This window comes from Bubalus bubalis, chromosome 6, assembly GCF_019923935.1.
Source record: "Bubalus bubalis isolate 160015118507 breed Murrah chromosome 6, NDDB_SH_1, whole genome shotgun sequence".
Taxonomy (NCBI): Eukaryota; Metazoa; Chordata; class Mammalia; order Artiodactyla; family Bovidae; genus Bubalus; species Bubalus bubalis.
Window position 1 is genome coordinate 31945679 of NC_059162.1, and position 22101 is coordinate 31967779.

The following is a 22101-nucleotide window of genomic DNA, read 5'->3' on the forward strand; positions in this document are numbered from 1 at the left end:
GAGTGTAAAATGGTCAAAAAATAAAATAAAATGCTTTGGAAGTTTCTAAGGAAGCTAAATTTACATCTACTCTATGATTCATTTATTCCATAATCATGTTTTAATCCAAGAAGATATGTGTCCACATAAAAACTTGTGTGTAAATGTTTATGGCACTTTTATTTGTAAGAATCCCAAACTGGGAACAATCCAGATGTCCATCAACAGGCGATGCATAAGCAAATTGTGGTAGATCTATACAGCAGCATCCTACACAGCAATGACAATGAATGAACCATTGATTCTCATAAGCACATTGATAAATCTCAAAGTAATTATGTGAAAAAGTCAGTGAAAAGGAGTGCATACTTACTGTATGACCCCATTTATATAATTTTCTACAAAGTACAAACTATAGTAACAAAGAGCAGGTCAGTAGTTAATGAGTGAAGGAGGGATTATCAAGGGGCATGAGAAAATTTTGGGAGCAATGGATATGCTATCTTGATTATGGTGATGATTTCACATATGTAAAAATTTATCAAATTTTGTACGTTATGTATGTGAAGTTTTTAGCATGTTAATTATCTTCCAGTAAGGGTGTAAAACCAAATAATTCATTTTCGACTGCTATCCACTGCACAGTGGAACATAACTGAAACAAAATTACTCTTGCTATGTGCAGTGTAATCTGATACACACATTTCATTCCATTCAATTTATCGAAAATATACTCTGATCAGATCAACTATAAATTGATTTTGTAGTTCTACAGGGGATTGGGATCTGCAGTTTGAAAAACACTGTTTTAAAATATGTTTGAAAAATGGATGGCGTGAGTCCCAAACAATCTCTTACACTGACAAGTTCCTCTGAGTCCGTTTCTATGTCTTTACCACTGAATTTCATCTCCCCTTCTGTTAACATGGTTAAGAAACTATAACACTTTATAAAGTAAAAGTCCCAGTCTTTCCAATTCTTGCACTGGAAACTGAGACTTACTCTCATCCTTTTGCCACCATCTGCCCACTGTCTTGTTCTGGAGACTGCTGATCTTATGATCTCATAATGAAAATTCTTCTGTGATGACTCCAGGCGAGAGGAACACTATAGGGGGCTTTTGAGGAAACGTGAGATGGCAGCTACTGGCCACGCAGTTACTGTGGCTGCCAGGGCTTGTGGGCTTTATGAACATGGGTTGCAGCTGCTGTTACCATTTCCCTCATCAAAGTAAGCAAGCGGGCTCTGGCAGTGAACCTATTCTTTGTGATGACTTAGTTTTCAGCAGAATTTACTTTTAGTAGTTATTTTTGCATAAAGAAGGCCATATGAAAAGGGGTTCTTTGTTTTCTAGCTTCCACCATGTTAACAGTGATAGCTATCTGTGCATGACCGAGTTCAGCAAAGAAGAGAAAAAACCGGGGGAGGGAAGCAAAGAACGACAAATGATGAAAGAAATCTAGGCTTGAAGTTCTGCTATGAAGGATGTTTCCATACGCAACTGTATCTTCATGTGCCTGGCAGTCTCTGTTCAATTAGGCATCATTCTGTGTCACAGGAATTGGTATAATGTGCAAATTCAGTCCATTTAATGTCTATGGAGATTTTATTTTATTGTTTTTTAATTTTTATTGGAGTGTAGTCGATTTACAGTGGTGTGTTAGTTTCAGGAGTACCATTAAGTTATACACTAAGTTCTACTTATACAGTTAAGTTCTACTCTTTTTTTATTAGATATTTCCCCCCATATTGGCCATTACAGAGTATTGAGTAGAGTTCTCTGTGCTATATAGTAGGTTCTTATTAGTTATCTTTTTCATATATAGTAGTGTGTATATGTCAATCCCAAACTCCCGGTTTATCCCTCTTCCCCTTTTCCCCCTGATAACTATAAATTTGTTCTCTACATCCATGGTTCTATTTCTGTTTTGTAAATAAGTTCATTTGTACCACATTTTATAGATTCCACATATAAGCAATACCGTATGATGCTTGTCTTTCTCTGTCTGACTTACTTCACTCAGTATGACAGTATGCCCATGAAGGTTTTAATCAATGAACTCAGAGCCAAAGGAGATAGAACTCAGGCAGAAGTTTGGGTTGGGATTCCAGCCTCAGCATTTTTCTAGAAAGTGGCTGTGGACAAGCTGCTGGAAGAGCTGCCATGATTTTCCAAAGAATGTAGCCTTCCCACGGTTCCAGAAGAACCAGTGTGGTGGATGTCAAACTAAGCTCTTGGCACATGTTGGGGAGATGGGATTGTAAAGAAGAGCTTAAATCCCCAGCCTTGGCAGAATGGCCTAAATCTCAGTTGATTTAACTCCCAAAGTCTAAGATCTAGATTTTGCTCGGATAAGCAGTAGCCAGAAATTGTTGTAAGTTCAGAATTTGAACAGTCTTAGGGGTTGGGGAACTGGTTTATTGATGCTATTGCCTCTGGGCCAATAGATTTCAGTATTGAGTTCACACCTTCCTTTTATAGACCTGGGGCTTCCCTGGTGGCTCAGATGGTAAAGAATCTGATTGCAATGCAGGAGACCTGGGTTTGATCCCTAGGTTGGGAAGATCCTCTGGAGAAGGGAATGACTAACCATTCTAGTATTCTTGTCTGAAGAATTCCATGGACAGAGGAGCTTGGCGGGCTACAGTCCACAAGGTGGTCAAGAGTGGGATATGACAGAATGACTAACATTTTAACTTTAACTTTATTTAGAACTAGTAGAGAGCATGTTGTTGTTCAGTTGCCCAGTCGTGTCCGACTCTGCGACCCCACAGACTGCAGCAAGCCAGGCCTCCCTGTCCCTCACCATCTCCTGGAGTTTGCCCAAATTCATGATCATTGCATCAGTGATCCCGTCCAGCCATCTCCTCCTCTGACACCCTCTTATCCTTCTGCCTTCAATCTTTCCCAGCATCAGGGACTTTCCCAATGAGTCAGCTGTTAGCATCAGATGACCAAAACATTGGAGCTTCAGCTTCAGCATCAGTCCTTCCAGTGAATATTCAAGGTTGATCTCCCTTAAGACTGACTGATTTGATCTCCTTGCTGTCCAAGGGACTTTCAGGAATCTTCTCCAGCATTCGAAGGCATCAGTTCTTTGGTATTCTGCCTTCTTTACTGAGACAGCATGACAGACTGGCAAACACCTGAACTTTGGTTCAGATTCTATCTCTGCTGCCTGCCAGCCTTATGACCTTGGGAAAACTGCTTAACCTCTGAAGGTCAGACTTCTCATTTAGTGCTGCTGCTGCTAAGTCACTTCAGTCGTGTCTGACTCTGTGCGACCCCATAGACGGCAGCCCATCAGGCTCCCCCACCCCTGGGATTCTCCAGGCAAGAACACTGGAGTGGGTTGCCATTTCCTTCTCCAATGCATGAAAGTGAAAAGTCAAAGTGTAGTTGCTCAGTCGTGTCCGACTCTTAGTGACCCATTGACTGCAGCCTACCAGGCTCCTCCGTCCATGGGATTCTCCAGGCAAGAGTACTGGAGTGGGGTGCCATTGCCTTCTCATTTAGTGCAGTAGTTCTCAATTGGGAGTGATTTTGCACCCCCATCCCCACGCTGCCCAGGGAACATTTTATAACATCTAGATACATCCTTGATCATCTTGACTTGGGGGAGGAAGTGTTATTAGCATTTAGCAGGTAGAGGCCATGGTTGTTTCTAGACATTCTACAATGCACAGACTGCTTCTCACAGCAAAGAATTAAGTCAATAGAGCTGAGGCTTGGAAATCCTGGTTGAGAGATAATGTATACAAGTGTCTGGCATAAAATATGAAGGTGCTAGATCAATGGTACTATCATCACCCAACAATCAATTCAGTGGGGCTAACTGAAAACCAGATTCTGGGGAAGAAAGGACTGTGCAAGTCTGTCTTAGGTTCTGGAAAAGTCCCCAACAGAGCTACCTGAAGTGCACTCAGTAGTTAATGCAGGGGTAGCAAAGAGGTTTTAAGTAGTGACTCTGGAGCCAGCCTGCCTGAATCCAAATCCTGGCTTAACCATTTACTACCTGTATATTCTTGGTCAAGTCATTTAACCTTAGTCTACTTATCTATAAAATGAGGACAACAATGATACCTGCTTCACAGAGATGTGTTAACATGCACAAAGGACGTATTTGCATAGTTTAGCAACTGCTCAACTGATATTTTCTGTTATTACAAGGGGAGTAGTTATGGAGACAGTGCTGAGAGGGGCACTGATTTTAATCAGAAGCTCTGAACTTTTTTACATGAACCATGAAGGGGAACACAAACCAAACAGAAACGGACAATTTGCACAGCAATATCAAGTTCATCAACCCTCGAAGGACCCACTATGAGTTGCTGGGCAAGTTGCCAGGTGTTTATAAATATCACCTCATTGAATCCCCTTGACAGCCTTTGATATGGCTCTCATTAGCCGATTTCAGTCTTATTTTACACATATGGAAAGATGCTCCAAACAAAGCAACTTGCTCAAACCCACACAGTCCTAAGAAGTAGAGCTGGGGTTCTGAATTCAGGTAGGACTCTGTTGTTAGAAGCTCAGTCATGTCCAACTCTTTTGTGACTCCCATGGACTGCAGCCCACCAGGGTCCTCTGTCCATGGGATCCTCCAGGCAAGAATACTGGAGTGGATTTCCATTCCCTTCTCCAGGGGATCTTCCCAACCCAAGGATTGAACCCAGGTCTCCTGCATTTCAGGCAGACTCTTTACCACTGAGCCATCAAGGAAGTCCCAGTTAGGACTCTAGCCTGTGCTTTGAGGGGTTGAAATTCAGAAATGCTCACCTCAGGGCGGATTCCAGGATATAAAATATCCTACTTTATATTCAGTTAGTTGGCGCGTTCTGCATTTAAGGATGGAAAGAACAATGTAAAGGCAAGTCTCTATCTCTAGTGCCAGCTGGGACAAACAGCCTGGGGTACGTGAGGACAAGGGAAGGGGAGCAGGACGCAAGTGACAGGAGCAGTTCTTGCTCTTGTACAATGACAGCTAGTAAGTCCAGGAAAGATAGGAGCAGTTCTTGCTCTTGTACAATGACAGCTAGTAAGTCCAGCAAAGTCTCCTTGCCTTGCTGAGCAGCATCAAGCCACTCATAGAGAACATTTCTTGGTAATGGCCCAGGCCAGGCATCCTAAGAGAGATGTAGACCATTACTCAGCACTAGTACTTTCTGCCATGTGAGGATATTTTCTAGAGGATTCCTAAAACGCTCCTCCTTTCATTAAATGTTTCATGAGGCTAGTACTGTGTGTGTGTGTGTGTGTGTGTCTAGTGGGATGAGACCACAGTAGCCTGGGCCCAGGGAGCCAGCAGAACCAGGAAAAGGTCCCTGGTAAAGATGTGTCTTCCTCTAAACAAACAGCTCTGTTTAGATAAGGGTGGAAATGGCAGCTAAAAATAGCCAAGAGAATGCATGCATGCTAAGTCACTTCCGTAATGTCCAACTCTTTACGACCCCATAGACTGTAGCCCGCCAGGCTCCTCTGTCCATGGGGTTCTCCAGGCAAGAATACTGGAGTGAATTGCCATTCCCTTCTCCAGAGGATCTTCCTGACCCAGGGCTTGAACCCGGGTCAGGTCTCTTACATATCTTGCATTGGCAGGCAGGTTCTTTACCACTAGCGCCACCTGGGAAGCCCCCCAAAATAGCCAAGAGGCCTGACTATATCCAAAGACTCGTTGAGGGGTTGCACTCCCTGGTGCTCAGGGCTGGGGCTGTGAAATAGGCGTTGTTTCATGGATCTCTGGCTTTCTTGGGGGTCCCCTTCATCCTACTCAGTGTTGGAAGGTATCCCACACTGCTCACACCCAGAAAATCATCTGGGCACACCCTCCCGCCCGGTCTCCTGCCTCACTGCCGGGACTATGGGGCTGGAGGCCTTCCCTGGAACTCTGGGCCCCACTCACCCAGCAGAAGCCGGGGAGGAGCCCAGCACAGGCCACAGGCCCTCAGGGTCATCCTGTGCCCTATGTGTTCCATGGGAAACTGTGTTCTTCCTGGGGCGGGCAGCAGTGCTCTCTCCAGTTCACTAACCTGGTTGTTTAAATATAGGGGAGGAAACAGCTGCTGGTTGGGCGGAAGTTTCTGAGAAGACAGGGTTTCGGCAGGGGCTTGCTAAGGCTGATAAGGACACAGCGTGTGCTCCCAGATGGGTGTCTGCTGATTCACTTTGGGCCTTTCAGACCCCGCCTCGAGCCACCTCTGTCAGAACTTGGCTCCACGCGCACGTCTGACATGGAGAGGAGAGTTATTTTTAAGCTGATCTTTGTGACTTCCTCTGGGCCCTCCTCCTTGCTCTCCTTTCTCAGAGGCCCTGAGAGCAGTTTCCTGCTTAGGCCACTGGACCACAGGTGATGTGTGCAGGGTCGTGGAAGGCAAGGGCGGGCCGTGTGGCGAGGCAGCTGCCCAGGGCACTGTCCTGACAGGCAGAGGCCAAGCCTGGCTCCTCTTACAAGAGGACTGTGGGAGGATCCCCGGCTCTGGGGATGGGAGCGGGGAAAGGAGACACAGCCTCCAAATCAGTCCCCCATCCCGGTGACTGCAGACCGTGGGCATTGCGAAACTGCAGTTCCAGGATTCTTGGGGCCGCCCGCAGAGCATGAGCACCCGGCTGGACCTGATCCTGACGGGGGGTGCCGCTCTCTGGGCCAGGCTATACGGACAGGACTAACTCACGCCCGCGGTCTGCGGGGAACACCCCTCCGGTTTCCAGCTCTCTCAGAGTTCCGGAGGAGCACTTGAGGCCGGGTGAACCACCCGCATCCTCAGTGTGTGGCGAATGGATCAGCCCCACAGCCCCACCCCTCCTCACCGCGTTAGAGCCAGGGAGCTGAGCTGATGGTACTGTGATTCCTGGGGGGTGCCCGGGGCACGAATCCCACCCTCGCACCCTGACACTACCCCCCACCCCCACCGCCCCCCCTACACACACACTAAAGACTCCGTGAGCTTCATTCACCTCCTTGTTCCTGCCTCCCTCCAGTTCTCAGGCCCACGGCTGAGCTCAGCTGCCTGTGAGGACGGGTCCCTCGACCTCGGCGCAAGGGATCGTTGGATCTTTGCAGGGACCTCCTTCCTTGTCATCTGCTGGGGGAGACGGACATGAGTTAGCATGCAGCCCCTTCTTCGCCCCTCTCCTAGCTGACCCAACATCCAGGGCCTGCAAACTCTCAGCTGGTGTTTCCTTCATCAAATAAGCCAGGCTGAGGACCAGCAGGGGGCAGTTTAGGAAACTGGTGCCTCCTCTCCCAGACCCAGGGACTGAGTCTCAATCTTATCTGGTGGGAGTCCTAGCTGGGCAGCTCCTGTGACCTAGTCTATGTCGTGTCGTGTCGTGTGGTCCCCCCACCTGCCCCGGGGACAGTAACCAGTCCACAGGATGCTCAGAAAGGCCTTTCCAGGTGAGAGTCTAGGTCAAGAACACGCCCTTTCCTCTAGAGGTTCCCTCTCTAGGAGAAGAGCAGCCCCTGGGGCTGATTTACTGTCCAATTCAGGATTTGAGCTGCTCATCTCTGTCTCTCATCCACAGAGACTGGCAACACCCAGCTCTCAAGTTTGCAGTGGGACTGAAGGAGCAGCCCAGGGCAGGTGGTACAGGGGTTCTTGAATCTCCCTCCCCCACCCCTCCTCTGCCTCTCCAAGTCCCACCCCAGCCAGTGGCTGCCCTCGCCTCCCTGAAGATGTTTTCAGTTCACAGATTGCATGGAGTTCACGTTGGTCATTTGTTCCGTTTGCTCAGAAACAACAGCCACCATTATTGGCAGGAAAGGGAGAGGGTGCCAACTCCTAAATCACACAAAAAGCCCTAGTCATGGGCACTAGGCACGGGATGGGAGTGGTGGGAGGGGGGAGTACGGGTTGGGCCATCTTGCAGTGACCTAGAGTTCTGTTGCCCCAGCTGAAGTCATGGTCATTAAAGCAAGGTCTAGCCTTCCCCTGGGAATGGCCAGAGCAAATTGACTCATCTTGGAGGGACAGGGACAGAATGAGATGTTATCTTGGAAGAACGGAGTGATTGGAACTGGCTCCACAGCCTGGCTCTGAGCCTAAACCCGTGACCTAAAAGAAATTTATTTCTTTGTTCCTTTGAAATTAAGAAATATTCCAGGGGTAATGAAAGAGTGGATGATGTTTGGTGTTTAGGGTCAAGAACAAATACAAATAAATGTAATTCAAGTTAAATGACGGACCTCATGTGCCCCCTGTGTCGTGCAGCTGTTTTGACAGAAGGTGGCTGTAACATTCAGCAACCTTCACAGCCTGCGCGGGAGGGGCCCTTCATAGTGGTGAACAGCGTCGAGTGATGTGCATGGTCCTCCAGAATGAATGACACATGAGAAATGGAAACTGTGATTAGTGCCTGGGGTAATCTGAGACCGGCACTGGGAGAGCATCACCTGTGGCAAGTGAGGGGCCTGAGTGGCTCTTAGGTACTAGTGACCAGCAGGCTGCATGTCTGGAACTGAGCATTTTTAGATCTGAGGCACTCCGAAAAATCATGGGTGGGACTGCTGTGAGCCCAGCAAGGTTCCTTGCTTCTGCTTCCCTGGGTGGGTGGGCACCATTCCCAGTGCTGACACACCACTTGGAACAGGGTAAGCAAGGCTACCCTGGCAAACACGGAGAAGGGAGAAAAAGAGGGCACTGCCTCCTGCAAATCTCCCTTGGGAGCTTCCTGTTTCAGAAGCCAGGAGCACCGACAGGGGAGCTGGGTGGGAGTAGAGCCGCTCCCGTGAGACTAGGAGAGTCAACCCTGAAGAGACCAGTGTCTGGGGACTGTGTCCTCAGTCGTTCCCAGCAGGCCTGTATCTCACAGTTTGGGGAGGGTGGTAGGTATGGAATGATTTTCCTTCTATTCAATATTCATCAAGCACCTCCTAAGGGGAGCACTGGGCTGGGTCTGGAGTAGCCTTAATGGGGCAACACAGACACTCCCCAGTAGTGCTCACACACTGGCACAGGGGGTGGTGAGCCAGGCTGTGGGCCCAGTTCTGTGCCAACTGCCATGCCCACAGTGCTTCCCTCCGCCCTTGTTCAGGTTATCAAGGGGGAAAGGCAGACTCAGAATGAAGAATTTGTCCACCATCATCCATTTAGAAACAGAGTTCAAAAAAGACAGATGGGCGTGTTTCACAGCACAGGGATGGACCCGCCAGTGATTTCTCTCCGGGAGCAGAGTGGGGACAGGCCTGGCACCGGGATGAAGAGGCACAGGTGTGCAGTGCTGTTAAGCGTCTCCACACAACTGAGCATCCATTAAGCACATCTGGGGTGCTCTAGGTGTGACTCATTAGCATCCACTGTGGCACCCACTGCATGGGCTGATTGGCAGAGTGAGTGGTCAACGATCAAGTGCAGCCATGAAAGAAGAAAAAAAACATCAAATACAGGCTTGATTGGAAGGTCGAAGGCTGTTTGGAGATTCAGAGAGATGGGGACCAGAGTGACAAAGGAGCCAGTAAAGCAGAACACTGATAGAGCCCTTCCAGCGAGAGACTGAATCAACCCTAAGAAAACACAGGACCTGGGGACGTAACATCCTTATGGATGCCCAACCATGTGGATTATCAACATTTCTTCTAGTGAAGAACCTGGAGTGCTTGTTCCAGGTTTGACCTTGAACATCAGACTGTGGGCATCAGACTCCTCTGGTGCTTCCTCCTACCCCAAGTCCTCACATCCTGGAAACCTCACACCAAACACAATGATCCAGGGTTTCATGAGCCCCTTACATCATGTGTCACATTAAATGGGCCAGTCAGGGCCAGAGGTGGTTCTGGGTCCTGCAGGTAGAGGCAGTGACCTGACAAGTGAAAAAAGAAATAAACTTTGATGAAGAATTTTGGTTGTGAAAGGAGTAATACAGGAAACACGTTAGCGAGTGCATGTGTGAGAGAGAGAGTGTGTGTGTTTGTGTGTGTGTGTTTGTAGAGGGCACCATTTTAGACATATCACAGAGATGAGAGAATGAAACAGACAATTGCATGTTTAAATGCTGAAACCACAAACTCTAATGTAAATATCAGACAGTTTGTCTGAGGGTCCCTTTGACCAGACCCAAACTTTGACCAGAGAACTGCTGCTGTCTATCTGTATTGGTGTGCAATTGAAGTTAGATGCAAAATGCTATTTTTGTTGAGGAAGCGGTCTCCTAGATCCGTTCTGACGCCTCACTGGCCGTAGAGAGGTATGGTCAGCGTTCTTGCAATGTAAGGAGCAGAAAGACCTGAGAATAATAATACATCACACATTCAGTGAGAATTTATTGTAGGTTTCCTATGTCCCAGGTACTGTTTCAGCCTCTTGGTACTTTTGCGATAAGGGGATTGGGAGGGAGACAAAAACATGAATAGACATAACTTCTTATGGAGTGTATTTAAGGAGTTTACTATGTACTGGGGGTTTACCAGCTAGTGAGAGGAGCAGTCATGTAAATAAATAACTACAGAGCGGTGTAATAAATGCTCCAACAGAGGAATGTGTGAGCTGACGTGGGAGGACACAAGAGGAAGCTATTGACTCAGCCTGGTAGTAACTTCAATCCTTTGGGGAAGTGGGAGGGGTTACATAAATAAAAACAAGTTCTACCTGGGGAATCATCATATTATGCTCTATAAGCATCATTCCTAAGGGAGCATTTACTAGATCCTGCTAGATACTGAGGCTTCAAGCATTGTATTGAAAGCTTTTCCCAAAGTGCTCACTTAATCCCAGAGGGCATTTCCAGTTTCAATAGTTTTTTTTTTTTTTTTTTCTCTTTTGTCCAAACTGATAATGTAAAATATGATTATGGCCCACTTTTCAAATAAAATCCTTACCCCAAAATCATGGAGGGGGGCAGGCAGGGAATGACAAGAATCTTATATAACAGCGTGAGATAATCAAGCTTCAGGCCTGCCTTTGAAATAAACACTAACAGACCTTGTAATGTTGTTGTTGTTCAGTCGCTAAGTCATGAACCCACTCTTTTGCGGCCCCCTGGACTGTAGCCTGCCAGGCTCCTCTGTCTATGGGATTTCCCAGGCAAGAATACTGGAGTGGGTTGCCATTTTCTTCTCCAAGGCGTCTTCCTGACCCAAGGATCAAACCTGTGTCTCCTGCACTGCAGGCAAATTCTTTACCGCTGAGCTACCAGGGAGGCCCCTCCTTATAACGCTAGTTCTGTGAAATTATCATTTGCACCTTGCTGCTGCTACTGCTACTGCTAAGTTGCTTCAGTTGTATCCGACTCTGTGCGACCCCATAGACGGCAGCCCACCTTACACCTTGCCTACTTATAAAACAGAGAAGGCAATGGCATCTCACTCCAGTACTCTTACCTGGAAAATCCCATGGACGGAGGAGTCTGGTGGGCTGTAGTCCATGGGGTCGCTAAGAGTCGGACACAACTGAGCAACTTCACTTTCACTTTTCACTTTCATGCATTGGAGAAGGAGATGGCAGCCCACTCCAGTGTTCTTGCCTGGAGAATCCCAGGGACGGCGGAGCCTGGTGGGCTGCCGTCTATGGGGTCACACAGAGTCAGACACGACTGAAGTGACTTAGTAGCAGCAGTAGCTACTTATAAAAAGATTGGGAACCGTTGATAGTAAAAGGAGGGGCATGAAGAGTTCCAGTACACCAGGTACCAAGGGCTGATATGGGGCATGTAGGTGTCATGGGAGACGTAAGCAGAGAGTGATTACTGAGACAGGACCCCAGTGCTGAGCTTCTTGGCTGCCCATGGAAAACCAAATTATGCAAAACTCTCCCACTCAGCAGTTCAACAAAGCAGGCTAGTTTATTAAGGAAAGCAGCTTTTTTTTTCCCCCTAGCACTAAACTGCTTGACGAAATGTATCCTTAGGAACTTTCTGCAGGGAACATAGCAGTAGATAGTATCTCGGGTCATGATGAAATGCAAGACATACTTCCACTGACAGCTTTCTATATTTACCTTTAATAAAAAGCAGAGAGGATAAGATTGTCTGGGAATACGTTTCAGCAGGGAACTAAAGTGACATGGTTCTAGGACAGCATTGTCTAATATGCTCCCTGCAGGAGCAGCACGTAGAGCGTGGAGGGAGAGGGGGCTGGCTTCCCTCCACCACTGGCCCAGGGTAACCTCCTGCTGAGCTGAGCTTTGGCAGGAGATGGAGCACAGACAGTTGACCCAGTGACACGCTGCCCCTAGCAGCTGGCTTGACCTATGAAGCAAGTCTTATCCATTAGGACACTGAAGAATGTCTGCCCAAAATGACAAGTGGGGTTTTGGCATAATTGATGTGTACTGTCCTCATGTGGTTCACTGAGACAAGCCAGGGCACTGAAGCCAAGACGGACTTGGGTTTGGGCCCAGTTCTGTCATTTGCTGGCTGTGTTGCCCAGAGCAAGTCATTCAGTGGCCACCATGCCTTAGTTTCCTCATCTGTGAAATGGATCTAATAAGTCACTTGCAGGGTCGCTGCATAATGATGTGTGTATAATCCCTGGCAGGGTGCCTGGCACAGGTTGGTTGGCACCATCTCATGCAGCTCTCATGAGCATAAATATGAGAGGCCTTGTGGAGTAGGAGGGGGAGACACATATGTCATCAACACGGGGGAGCTCTCACCCAGTTACTGCAGGAGCGGCATCACATTTGTCAGGCAGACGGTAAAAAGAAGGGACCAGGGCATGGCCTTGCTGGAAACATTTAGGATAGAAGGGACAGGATAGGTGAGAGACTGGCAGGCAGTGAGGGAGTGTCTGGTGACACAAGTATAAGGAGGGAAACATCCTGATGGGACCTCCCCTGGGGGTTTCTGTCTCCCTCTGAGTGAGATGGCTCCATTCTCACACTGCCTCTGACCAGATGGACAACCTTGAGTAGATTCCTCTGTCTATCTGCCTTAGTTTCTTCTGCTGGGAGGTGAGACGAATGATACCTGCCCGGTGAGATTGTTACATTAATTTAGTGAGGTGGGACATGTGAGGTGCTTTGCACACGATGATGAACAACAAATATTGCTTTTATTGGAACACACACAGATTTGAAAGGAGAACCTGCTTATTAGTCTCCTTGAGTCAAGAGAATGAAATTTTGTACTGCCCAGGAATATTCTTTGAGATTGTATTGAATGCAGGCAGATGGCAAATGAATGTCAACTCAAGTTGATTTAAGAGTATATATATATATATATATATATATATTAGATAGGTAGATATAGATATAGACACACACACACACACACACCCCCCCATGGGAAACTTTGCTTATATTTTTACATCTTACTTGTAAGCAATTAAAACTATTCTAGATGAGAATAAACATTTTTTAATAAAAAAAGCTATGATAGTCTTTTCAAAGTCAATTAAAAGTCTCCTTCAGAGTCTGATAAAGCACGCTAACTTTCATGAGTTGTTTAATAATATATTAGCAAATTTTTTTCAGAATTTCATTTAAAATAATTCAAAAGCTTAGTTGTCTAATTTCAATGTTTATGTAATTAACTCAGTGTATTAATTGACTACTTGCTATATGTCCAACTTTCTGTTTAGATCTTGGATAATAGCTTAATCAAAGAACAGGCTATTTAACTCATTGATTTTATACTCAATGACAGACATATTAGTAACAGGAATTCACACATTTCTGTGATCTATTAATAAAAATGCATATATTCTGTCTAAAATGAAAGAATGTAAACAGACGGCAACCTCTCCATGTCTCTCTTTAAAAAAAAAATTTTATATATTTATTTTTGGCTGTGCTGGGTCTTCATTGCTTCTTGGGCTTTTCTCTATTGCGGAGAGCCGGGCCTGTTCTTTAGTTGCAGTGAGCGAGCTTCTCATTGCAGTGCCTTCTCTTGTTGCAGAGCTCAAGCTCTAGAACACGGGTATGCGGGCTTATTTACCCTGAGGCATGAGGGATTTTCCTGGACCAGGGATCAAACCCATGTCCCCTGCATTGGCAGGCAGATTTTCAACCACTGGACTCCAGGGAAGTCTTCTCCGTGTCTCCCTTGCCCTTAGTCTTCTCTTTCATTTTCTGAACAATCTGAGGGGGCTGGCTAGACATTGCGGAAGTGGAACCCCCAAGTTCTTGCTTTACTTTCTTGCTTAGCCAGCATCCTGAGTGGCAGTGGAAATGTGCTGCCACCTGCTGGTCATTGCTGCACATAGCGTCCCAACAGGGACACAAGAATAAAAAGCCTCTATCCACTGAGACTCCTGCAGTTGGAACACCTCATCATTTCCTAAGTGCCTAGAACCTGGAACAAACAGTTAGCTGAACCCTTCTCAGATTCTCCACTAGATCCCAGAGAACTTCTGACACACTCAGAAAGGGTGGGTGGGGCGTAGGCGCCAGGAACAGTTCTCCTTGGCTGGGCAGGATTTCCTGTTGCTCAGAGTGAAGGAACCTTGACCTCTCTCCTCCCCTCTCAGACTGGCTCTATGTGAGCCTCCTGAACTCAGACTCCAGGGAGTCCCTGGCTCCTTGGTTATAACTGAAGCCCTAGTAGGAAGCACCCAGGGGATGGTGGCTTCAAATAAGCCCAGTCTCCACCCTCTGGCTTAACTGAGAGGCAGAGAAGCAAGGGGGGCCTGGGAGAGGGGGGTAGTAAGAGCTGGCCACCGTCCTGGGGTGACTCTGAGCACTCGTTCTTTCTAAGCCTCGGCTGTTGGCTCGCAAGCATCAAGCTCTGTAAAAATATAGGGCTTTGGGGAAGTGGCAATGGGGCCAGGAGGAAGTGAGCAAGGTGGTTTTGTGCAGCTCCGCAGGCAGCAGTGGAGTCAGTGAGAGCAGGCCCGGGCAGAAGCCGCCACCTTCTGCCAATGATGTCCTGTGTCAGCGCCACTGTACTAGCCCTGCAGCTCCAGAGCGCTGTCTCTGGTGCCTCCTAACACTGCACCTTGTGGTTACTGCAGGCTGGTTGCTGGGGTTTCTCAGGCTTTTCTGAGAAGCTGCAGAGGATCCGATGAATCATCTCTGGCCAGGCTCTTAGGATTTTAAGCAGAACTCCAGCATCGTGGCTGACCTAAGTCCAGCTGCATCAGCCCAAGGTGGCACTGGGGCAGGCTTTGGGACACCCGAGGCCTTTCCTAGAAGTCTGTTGCTGTTTCCCCCATTCAGGCTCATGGTTCCTCCCAGAGTCTTCTCTCCTCCAGAGTTTTCAGGTTTCTTTCAGTAGATCTGAAACAGACATGGGCCTTCTTTTAGATGGGAAAATGACCTGAGCCACGTTTCATTTACAATTTATCTTATTAAATTTTTTGTGTATGGGACCTTGGTCCAACAAAAGGTTTTCTTCCTGGCACAGAGCTCCCCTGGGAACCCAGGCTGCTCTAGCGGTCTCTGCTTCCTCCATCTCTTTCTCACTCAGATTTGCTGCTTGGCCTGTGTTATTCTTGTTCTGTGTTTCGGTGGTCTTGGTCGCCACTTTCTTTTCCAGATGTGAGCGTAGAACCTCTAGTTGACAATATGGCAACAGTAAATCCAGGGACAGCTTATACTTGTGAAAGCTTGTTCACTCGCTTATTGATTTACTGAAGCCAGGAGCCTGGGTTTGCCACCAGCTCTGCCACTTTCTAGCTCAGTATCCTGGGGCAAGTTACTTCACACTTCTGATCCTCAACGGTAATGACAGCATATATTTCATCAGATAACACTGCAAGAGATTAGGTGTATAAAAACATCAACACACACACACACACACACACACACAATCAACACAGCAGCTGTAGAATAGAAAGTGCTTCACAGGTCCTAGCTGGCTTCCTGGTATTCTATACCTAGTGCCGAGTTTATTATGCCCCTGGTTCACTGAGGTGCTTTCCTATCCATTTGTCAGTATCCTGAGCATCTAGTAGTTGCCAGGCGCTGTGGTACTTGGTTGAAAGAAATGAAAAGGGGAGATTCCTGCCCTCCAAGAGCTCACAAGGATTGTATAGCCCCAGCCATGGGAGGAGGGGTGGTGTCTGCAAAGTGTTCTTCAAAGTTCTGTTTGAGAAGAGGCTGGAAGGAGAGGGGCTTGTTTTCTGGGTAGATGCAAGGGAGAAGGGCCTTCCTAGACAGAAAGGAGCAGTGCGCACAGGGCAGAGGAAGTGAAAGAGCACGCCCCGAGCCCCCAAGGCGCTTAGGTTTCCCCGGGAACCAGGCAACAGGAGGCTGAAGGGGCTGGGAGAGCCCGCAGCAGAGTCTGTACGCCATTAGGAGGAGTCTGCGCTTGATCCCGCGGGCAACACGGAGGCTGTGGAGCCACTGGAATCGGGGGCTGGGTTAGGCAGCTCAGCGGTGATGAGGCCGGTTCCCTGACTAAGAATGGCTGTGGGCAGGGGTGGGGAATGCGGGAAGGTGACCATTCCTCCTGGTTTCTCTGTCCTCTCCCTGGCTGCTCTTCGATATTTAATCTAGAATGAAAAGGACACTCAGTGTCCCTTCCTGGGGGGCTAAGTCACTGTGAAAGCCTTTCCCCACCACCCCTCAGCTCAGCCCCCCTGAACAGAGATGAGCTCTATCAACTCAGAAAATACAAAGGAAGGGCTTCTGTTATTCACAGAGAGGGAATTCCCCAGGTCTGTGCAGAGGGTTCAAGGAACAGTTCCTAAGGGGTGAGGTGGCTGAGTTGGTGGCTGCAAGTTTGTTCCCTGCCTCCCCTTTTTCCTGGGGGTTATTCTCCTACAGGCCACCCTGCCCCACCACACTGCCCTTGCAACTGGTCCTTGGGCAAACCCTCCTGTCCTTGGTTTCTCAAACCCAGAAGGACTCACCTGGGTCTTAAAGGAGAGGAAATGGGCTGGAACCTGAAAACACACACCAGTCCGGGTTTCCAGCTGTCACATCCATCCCTCAGGGCTCAGCCCACTTCTCTTGTGATGGATCCATGGTTCAGGGATTTTCCCTGGCCTCTACTACCTTTCCCTACTGAAGCTTCTGGCCCACAACCATACAAGGGCCACAACCTTTTTCTTTCTAAATGCAGAAGCTGGCCACTCTCTGACCAGTCACAAGACGGAGCAGAGGTCTGTGCTCCGTTCTGCCATGAGCCAACTCCCTCTGTCCTTGGCCACCCTAGGTAACCCTAGGGGTTACCAAGTCCTCCAGGAAAAGTGCTCCTTAGCTATCCCATCACCACAACCAGTTAGCGTCTCATCCCTTCCCCAGAGGGTTTCTCTTATATAAGGTTATTTGGTGCTACTGGGTGGCCAAGGGCCAAGAGCCGGGGTATCTTTTATTGCAGTGAGTTACCAAGATGCAGCAGACTTCCCTCATGGCTCAGTGGTAAAGAATCCACCTGCTAAGGCAGGAGACACAGGAGACGTGGGTTCGATCCCTAGAGAAGGAAAAGGCAACCCACTCCAGTATTCTTGCCTGGTGGGCAAAGAGTCGGACACCACTAAGTGACTAAACAACAACAAACCCAGATTCAACAACTGCTTTATAGTGGACTTACAGAAAGGCTTGTTTTGGGAGCATGCAGCCTCCTAGAAATTGCTCTCTATGAATTCCTTCTCCTGAGCACAGAGATAAAGAGAGCAGCCACAGTAGAGACATTCACCATGTTGGAGGTTAGGGCTTCCTTGATAGCTCAGTTGGTAAAGAATCCACCTGCAAGGCAGGAGACCCCAGTTCGATTCCTGGGTCGGTAAGATCCACTGAAGAAGGGATAGGCTACCCACTGCAGTATCCTTGGGCTTCCCTGGTGGCTCAGGTGGTGAAGATTCTGCCTGCAATGCAGGAGACCTGGGTTCGATCCCCAGGATTGGAAGATCCCCTGGAGAAGGGGAAGGCTACCCACCCCAGTATTGTGGCCTGGAGAATTCCTTGGACTGTATAGTCCATGGGGTGGCAAAGAATCAGACACGACCGAGTGGCTTACTTACTTACTTATGTTGGAGGCTGGTGACACCGTTCGCATTCCCAAAGTGCAGGGGTGGAGGCACAGCTAATGCTGGAAAATGCTGGGGCGACAGAAATGCAGTTGAAGAGGGCTACCCCTTATTACCTGGGGTGTCCGCTCAGGGATATGTGGCAAGTCTAGCAGGAATGAGCAAGGCATGCCAGACAGACTTGGTAGGGTATCAATGGATGATACAGAAACAGAACAACTTAAGAAGACCCTGGCAGGCCCCATGCCGAGGCATCTCGCCCATGCCCCAGTGAGAGGTGTTTGTTAGTAAACACCAGAACAGCATTCCTGTGATGGTCGAATTTTATTTGTGGCTCTCCATAGATTGGTGCTTAGAGGTAAATGTTATAAATCCTTCAATCCACAGTGTGGACCTAGGTTCAACTGTTCCTTTTGCTAGCTCTCTAAATAACCCTTTTGGGCAGCATGGAGAAATCCCTGAACCAGTAAGTGTTAGTTGCTCAGTCGTGTCTGACTCTGTGTGACCCCATGTACTGGAGCCCGCCAGGCTCCTCTGTGCATGGAATTCTCAAGGCAAGAATACTGGAGTGGGTTGCCGTTTCTTTCTCCAGGGGATCTTCCCAACCCAGGGATCAAACCCAGGTCTCCCACATTGCAGGAAGACTCTTTACAGTTTGAGCCATCAGGGTGGACTCCAAATCACAATTGCATTTCAAGTGTCTGATTCCCAGGAGTTGAAACCAGGTGAGCAACTTCAGCTTTCGTATTTGGCATATCAGCCCAAATTACTAAGACAGTGCACAACATAGATACAGAGAATTCGTAGCTATTTCTGCAGGGTGGGGGCAGGGCTTGGGGCAGGAGGTCCGCCATGTAATTATGTGCACATGCTGCTCTTTCCCTCTTTTCTGCATCGCTGATCATCCCTGTTGTCCTTCAAATAGATTTGATACAGGCTGGTTGCTAGAGTGAGCGAGCCCACAGTATGGGCTAAGAAGGGGAGTTGAGGGTCAGCAGATGTGATGCTTTAGGGGCTTATGGGAGTTGCTGAAGTTTTGTTCATCTGAACAGAGAATCTTAGTTTGTCCCTTTGGCAAAAGATCTTCAATACAAAGGCTTGCCATGTATTGCCATGTTCAGCCATGCCCAACAGGGTCAACTCATGTGACTGAATTCTCCATATTAACTGTTATACACTGTCTTAGTCAGTTGGGTTGATATACCAAATACTAAAGTCTAAGGGACTTAGAAACAAGAGAAATTTATTTCTCACAGTTCTGGAGGGCTCTTAAGTCCTAGGTCAGCATGTCGACCTGTGTCTGATGAGAGCCTTCTTCCTGATACATAGATGGTGGAAGGGGCAAGAGAGCTCTGTGGGGTCTCTGTCATAAGGACCCTAATCCTATTAATGAAACCTCCACCCTCATGACCTAATAACCTCCCAAAGCCTCCCCCTCCAAATGCCTTGACTTTGAAGGTCAGAATTCAACCTGTGAGTTTGGGGTGACACAGTCAGTCAGTCTATGGCATGTACTCAGATGGAGTAAATTCTGTCTAAGTTTAAGAACCTGCCACCAGAGATCAAATTGCCAACATCTGTTGGATCATAGAAAAAGTAAGAGAATTCCAGGAAAACATCTGCTTCATTGACTATGCTAAAGCCTTTGACTATGTGGATCACAACAAACTGCAGAAAATTCTTAAAGAGATGGGAATACCAGACCACCTTACCTGTCTCCTGAGAAACCTGTATGCAGGTCAAGAAGTAGCAATTAGAACCAGACATGGAACAACAGACTGGTTCAAAATTGGGAAAGGAGTACATCTGGCTGTATATTGTAACCCTGACTAACTTCTATGCAGAGTACATCATGCAAATGTGGGGCTGGATGAATCACAAGCCGGAATCAAGATTGCCAGGAGAAATATCAATAACCTCAGATATGCAGATGACACTGCCTTAATGGTAGAAAGTGAAGAGGAACTAAAGAGCCTCTTGATGAAAGTGAAAGAGGAGAGTGAAAAAGTTGGCTCAAAGCTCAACATTCAGAAAACTAAGACCATGGCATCCAGTCCCATTACTTCATGGCAAATAGATAGGAAAAAATGGCAACAATGACAGATTTTATTTTCTTGGGCTCCAAAATCATTGTGGATGGTGACTGCAACCACGAAATTAAAAGGCATTTGCTCCTTGGAAGAAAAATTATGACAAACCTGGGTATTAAAAAGCAGAGAAATCACTTTGCCTATAAAGGTCCGTCTAGTCAAACCCATGGTTTTTCCAGTAGTCATGTACAGATGTGAGTGTTGGACCATAAACAAGGCTGAGCACCAAAAAAATTGATGATTTGAACTGTGGTGTTGGGGAAAACTCTTGAGAGTCCCTTAGACAGCAAGGAGATCAAACAGGTCAATCCTAAAGGAAATCAACCTTGAATATTCACTGGAAGTATTGATGCTGAAGCTGAAGCTCCAGTACTTTGATCACCTGATGTGAAGAGCTGACTCACTGGAAAAGACCCTGATTCTGGGAAAGATTGAGGGCAGGAGGAGGAGAAGGGGACAGCCAAGGATGAGATGGTTGGATGGCATCATTGACTCAGTGGACATGAGTTTGAGCAAACTCTGGGAGATAGTGAAGGACAGGAAAGACTGGTGTGTTGCAGTCCATGGGATTGCAAAGAGTCAGATACAACGTAGTGACTGAACAACAACAAAACCAGAATCTACTTCTTTTCTTCTGTGTGTTCTTTTTGCCTCTGCTAAGTCAGCAGAAAGCCAGAATATTATTACATAGTCAGTGCTCCCAGTTCCTTTTCCACCCAGTGTGACATTCTTATCTAGTCCCTGAGTAAATAAATGCTGAAGCTTCTCCATGCTGCAAACATCCCTCAACCCCTTCTTTCCATTTTCTTGCTGAGTGTTCCTAGCTCTGTGCTTCCTCTTGGCCCATCTCACTTCCTGAAACACTACTAAAGAGCGTTGCTTATCTCGATGGAGTGTGGGTAGCCCTCCAGGGGCAGGGGAACTAAGAGCAGCTGCACTTTCACATTCCGTCACAGAGAACTGTCCTCCCCAGACTTCTGCAAGCTTGGAGATGTGTGGCCTGTGTCAGGGCTGGAAATGATGGCCATGTGATGGAATCTCTCTAAGGAGACAGGGTGCCACCAGAGAAGAGAAGGAATGGGTGAGTTGTGAGTTCTGGACTGTGGCTGCTACACCTGGACCTCTGGCAGGATGTGTGGCAAGAGCTAGGTGGACTGGCCCACACGGATCTTGTTGGGACACTACTCACCTGGGAGTCTCCTCTTGGAAAACGAGATGCCTGTCAACAGCACTGCCGTGTCCTTGGCCAGCATTACCTACATCTCTGTGGAGATTCTCATCGGGCTCTGCGCCATAGTGGGCAACGTTCTGGTCATTTGGGTGGTCAAACTGAACCCCAGCCTGCAGACCACCACCTTCTATTTCATTGTCTCCCTAGCTCTGGCTGACATTGCTGTTGGGGTGCTGGTTATGCCTTTGGCCATTGTCATCAGCCTGGGTGTCACAATCCACTTTTATAGCTGCCTTCTCATGACCTGCTTGCTGATGATCTTCACCCACGCATCCATCATGTCCTTGCTAGCCATTGCCGTGGACCGATACCTGCGGGTCAAGCTCACAGTCAGGTAACTTGCCTAAAGAGGAGTGGTGTCGGTGGTGATATATATAAGTGTCTGGGAAATGGAGCTACAAGTCCAGATCCAAGACTTTAAGTGGAAACAAATCCAAATTGGCCTCTGAGCTTGAAAGTGGTTCTTTTCACCATTTGATGTGTGAAGGGTTTAGCAATGATAAGCAGAGACTTGGGAACAAGGAATGAGGAATCCTCCAGTCCCCCCTACCCCACTGATAGGGAGTACCTGCTCGATATCCCCTGGGGCAGGGGCTAAAGATGATAAAATCTTGATCCATCTTTAATTAGTGAAAAATGCTCTTGATTATTAGAAATTATAGAAACATGCTAGATGATAAGCTGAGAGAAAAAAAGAGATAAACTGATGGTTCTGTTGTTTACAAATGTAGGCTATTTTAAAGTTACTGTAATTTTGCTTCCTCTTCCATGATGTGAAGGGGACCAAAAAAGTTCTCCATTGCAGAAAGTAGTAACAACTTTTCGTGTGACCATGTGGACAGAACAGACTGCCAAATGAATAATTCCCCAGGTGTCCTGAATCACACTGGTCCCTCGTTGCTCCTCTCTTCTCTTGGGGAAAGAGCATGGCGAGGGAGCTACAGACGACTTCGGA

General features: G+C 47.5%; 1 protein-coding gene across 11 annotated transcripts in view; it reads left to right on the top strand.

Annotated features, from left to right (window-relative positions):
• The window catches only part of ADORA3 (adenosine A3 receptor), a 58357-nt gene that overhangs the window by 16054 nt on the left and 20202 nt on the right, over nucleotides 1–22101 (top strand). For 2 of the 11 annotated variants that reach the window (XM_044944552.1, XM_006069467.3), the window contains exon 1: nucleotides 20535–21480. The exons of 1 other annotated variant lie outside the window; for it this stretch is intronic. In XM_044944552.1, the coding sequence (XP_044800487.1) occupies nucleotides 21131–21480 (350 nt within the window). In that variant the 5' untranslated portion in view covers nucleotides 20535–21130. Of the gene's footprint in view, nucleotides 1–20526; nucleotides 21481–22101 lie in introns of those variants that run through there. 8 more of the 11 variants (XM_044944553.2, XM_044944554.2, XM_044944556.1 and 5 more) reach the window with 7 other exon arrangements.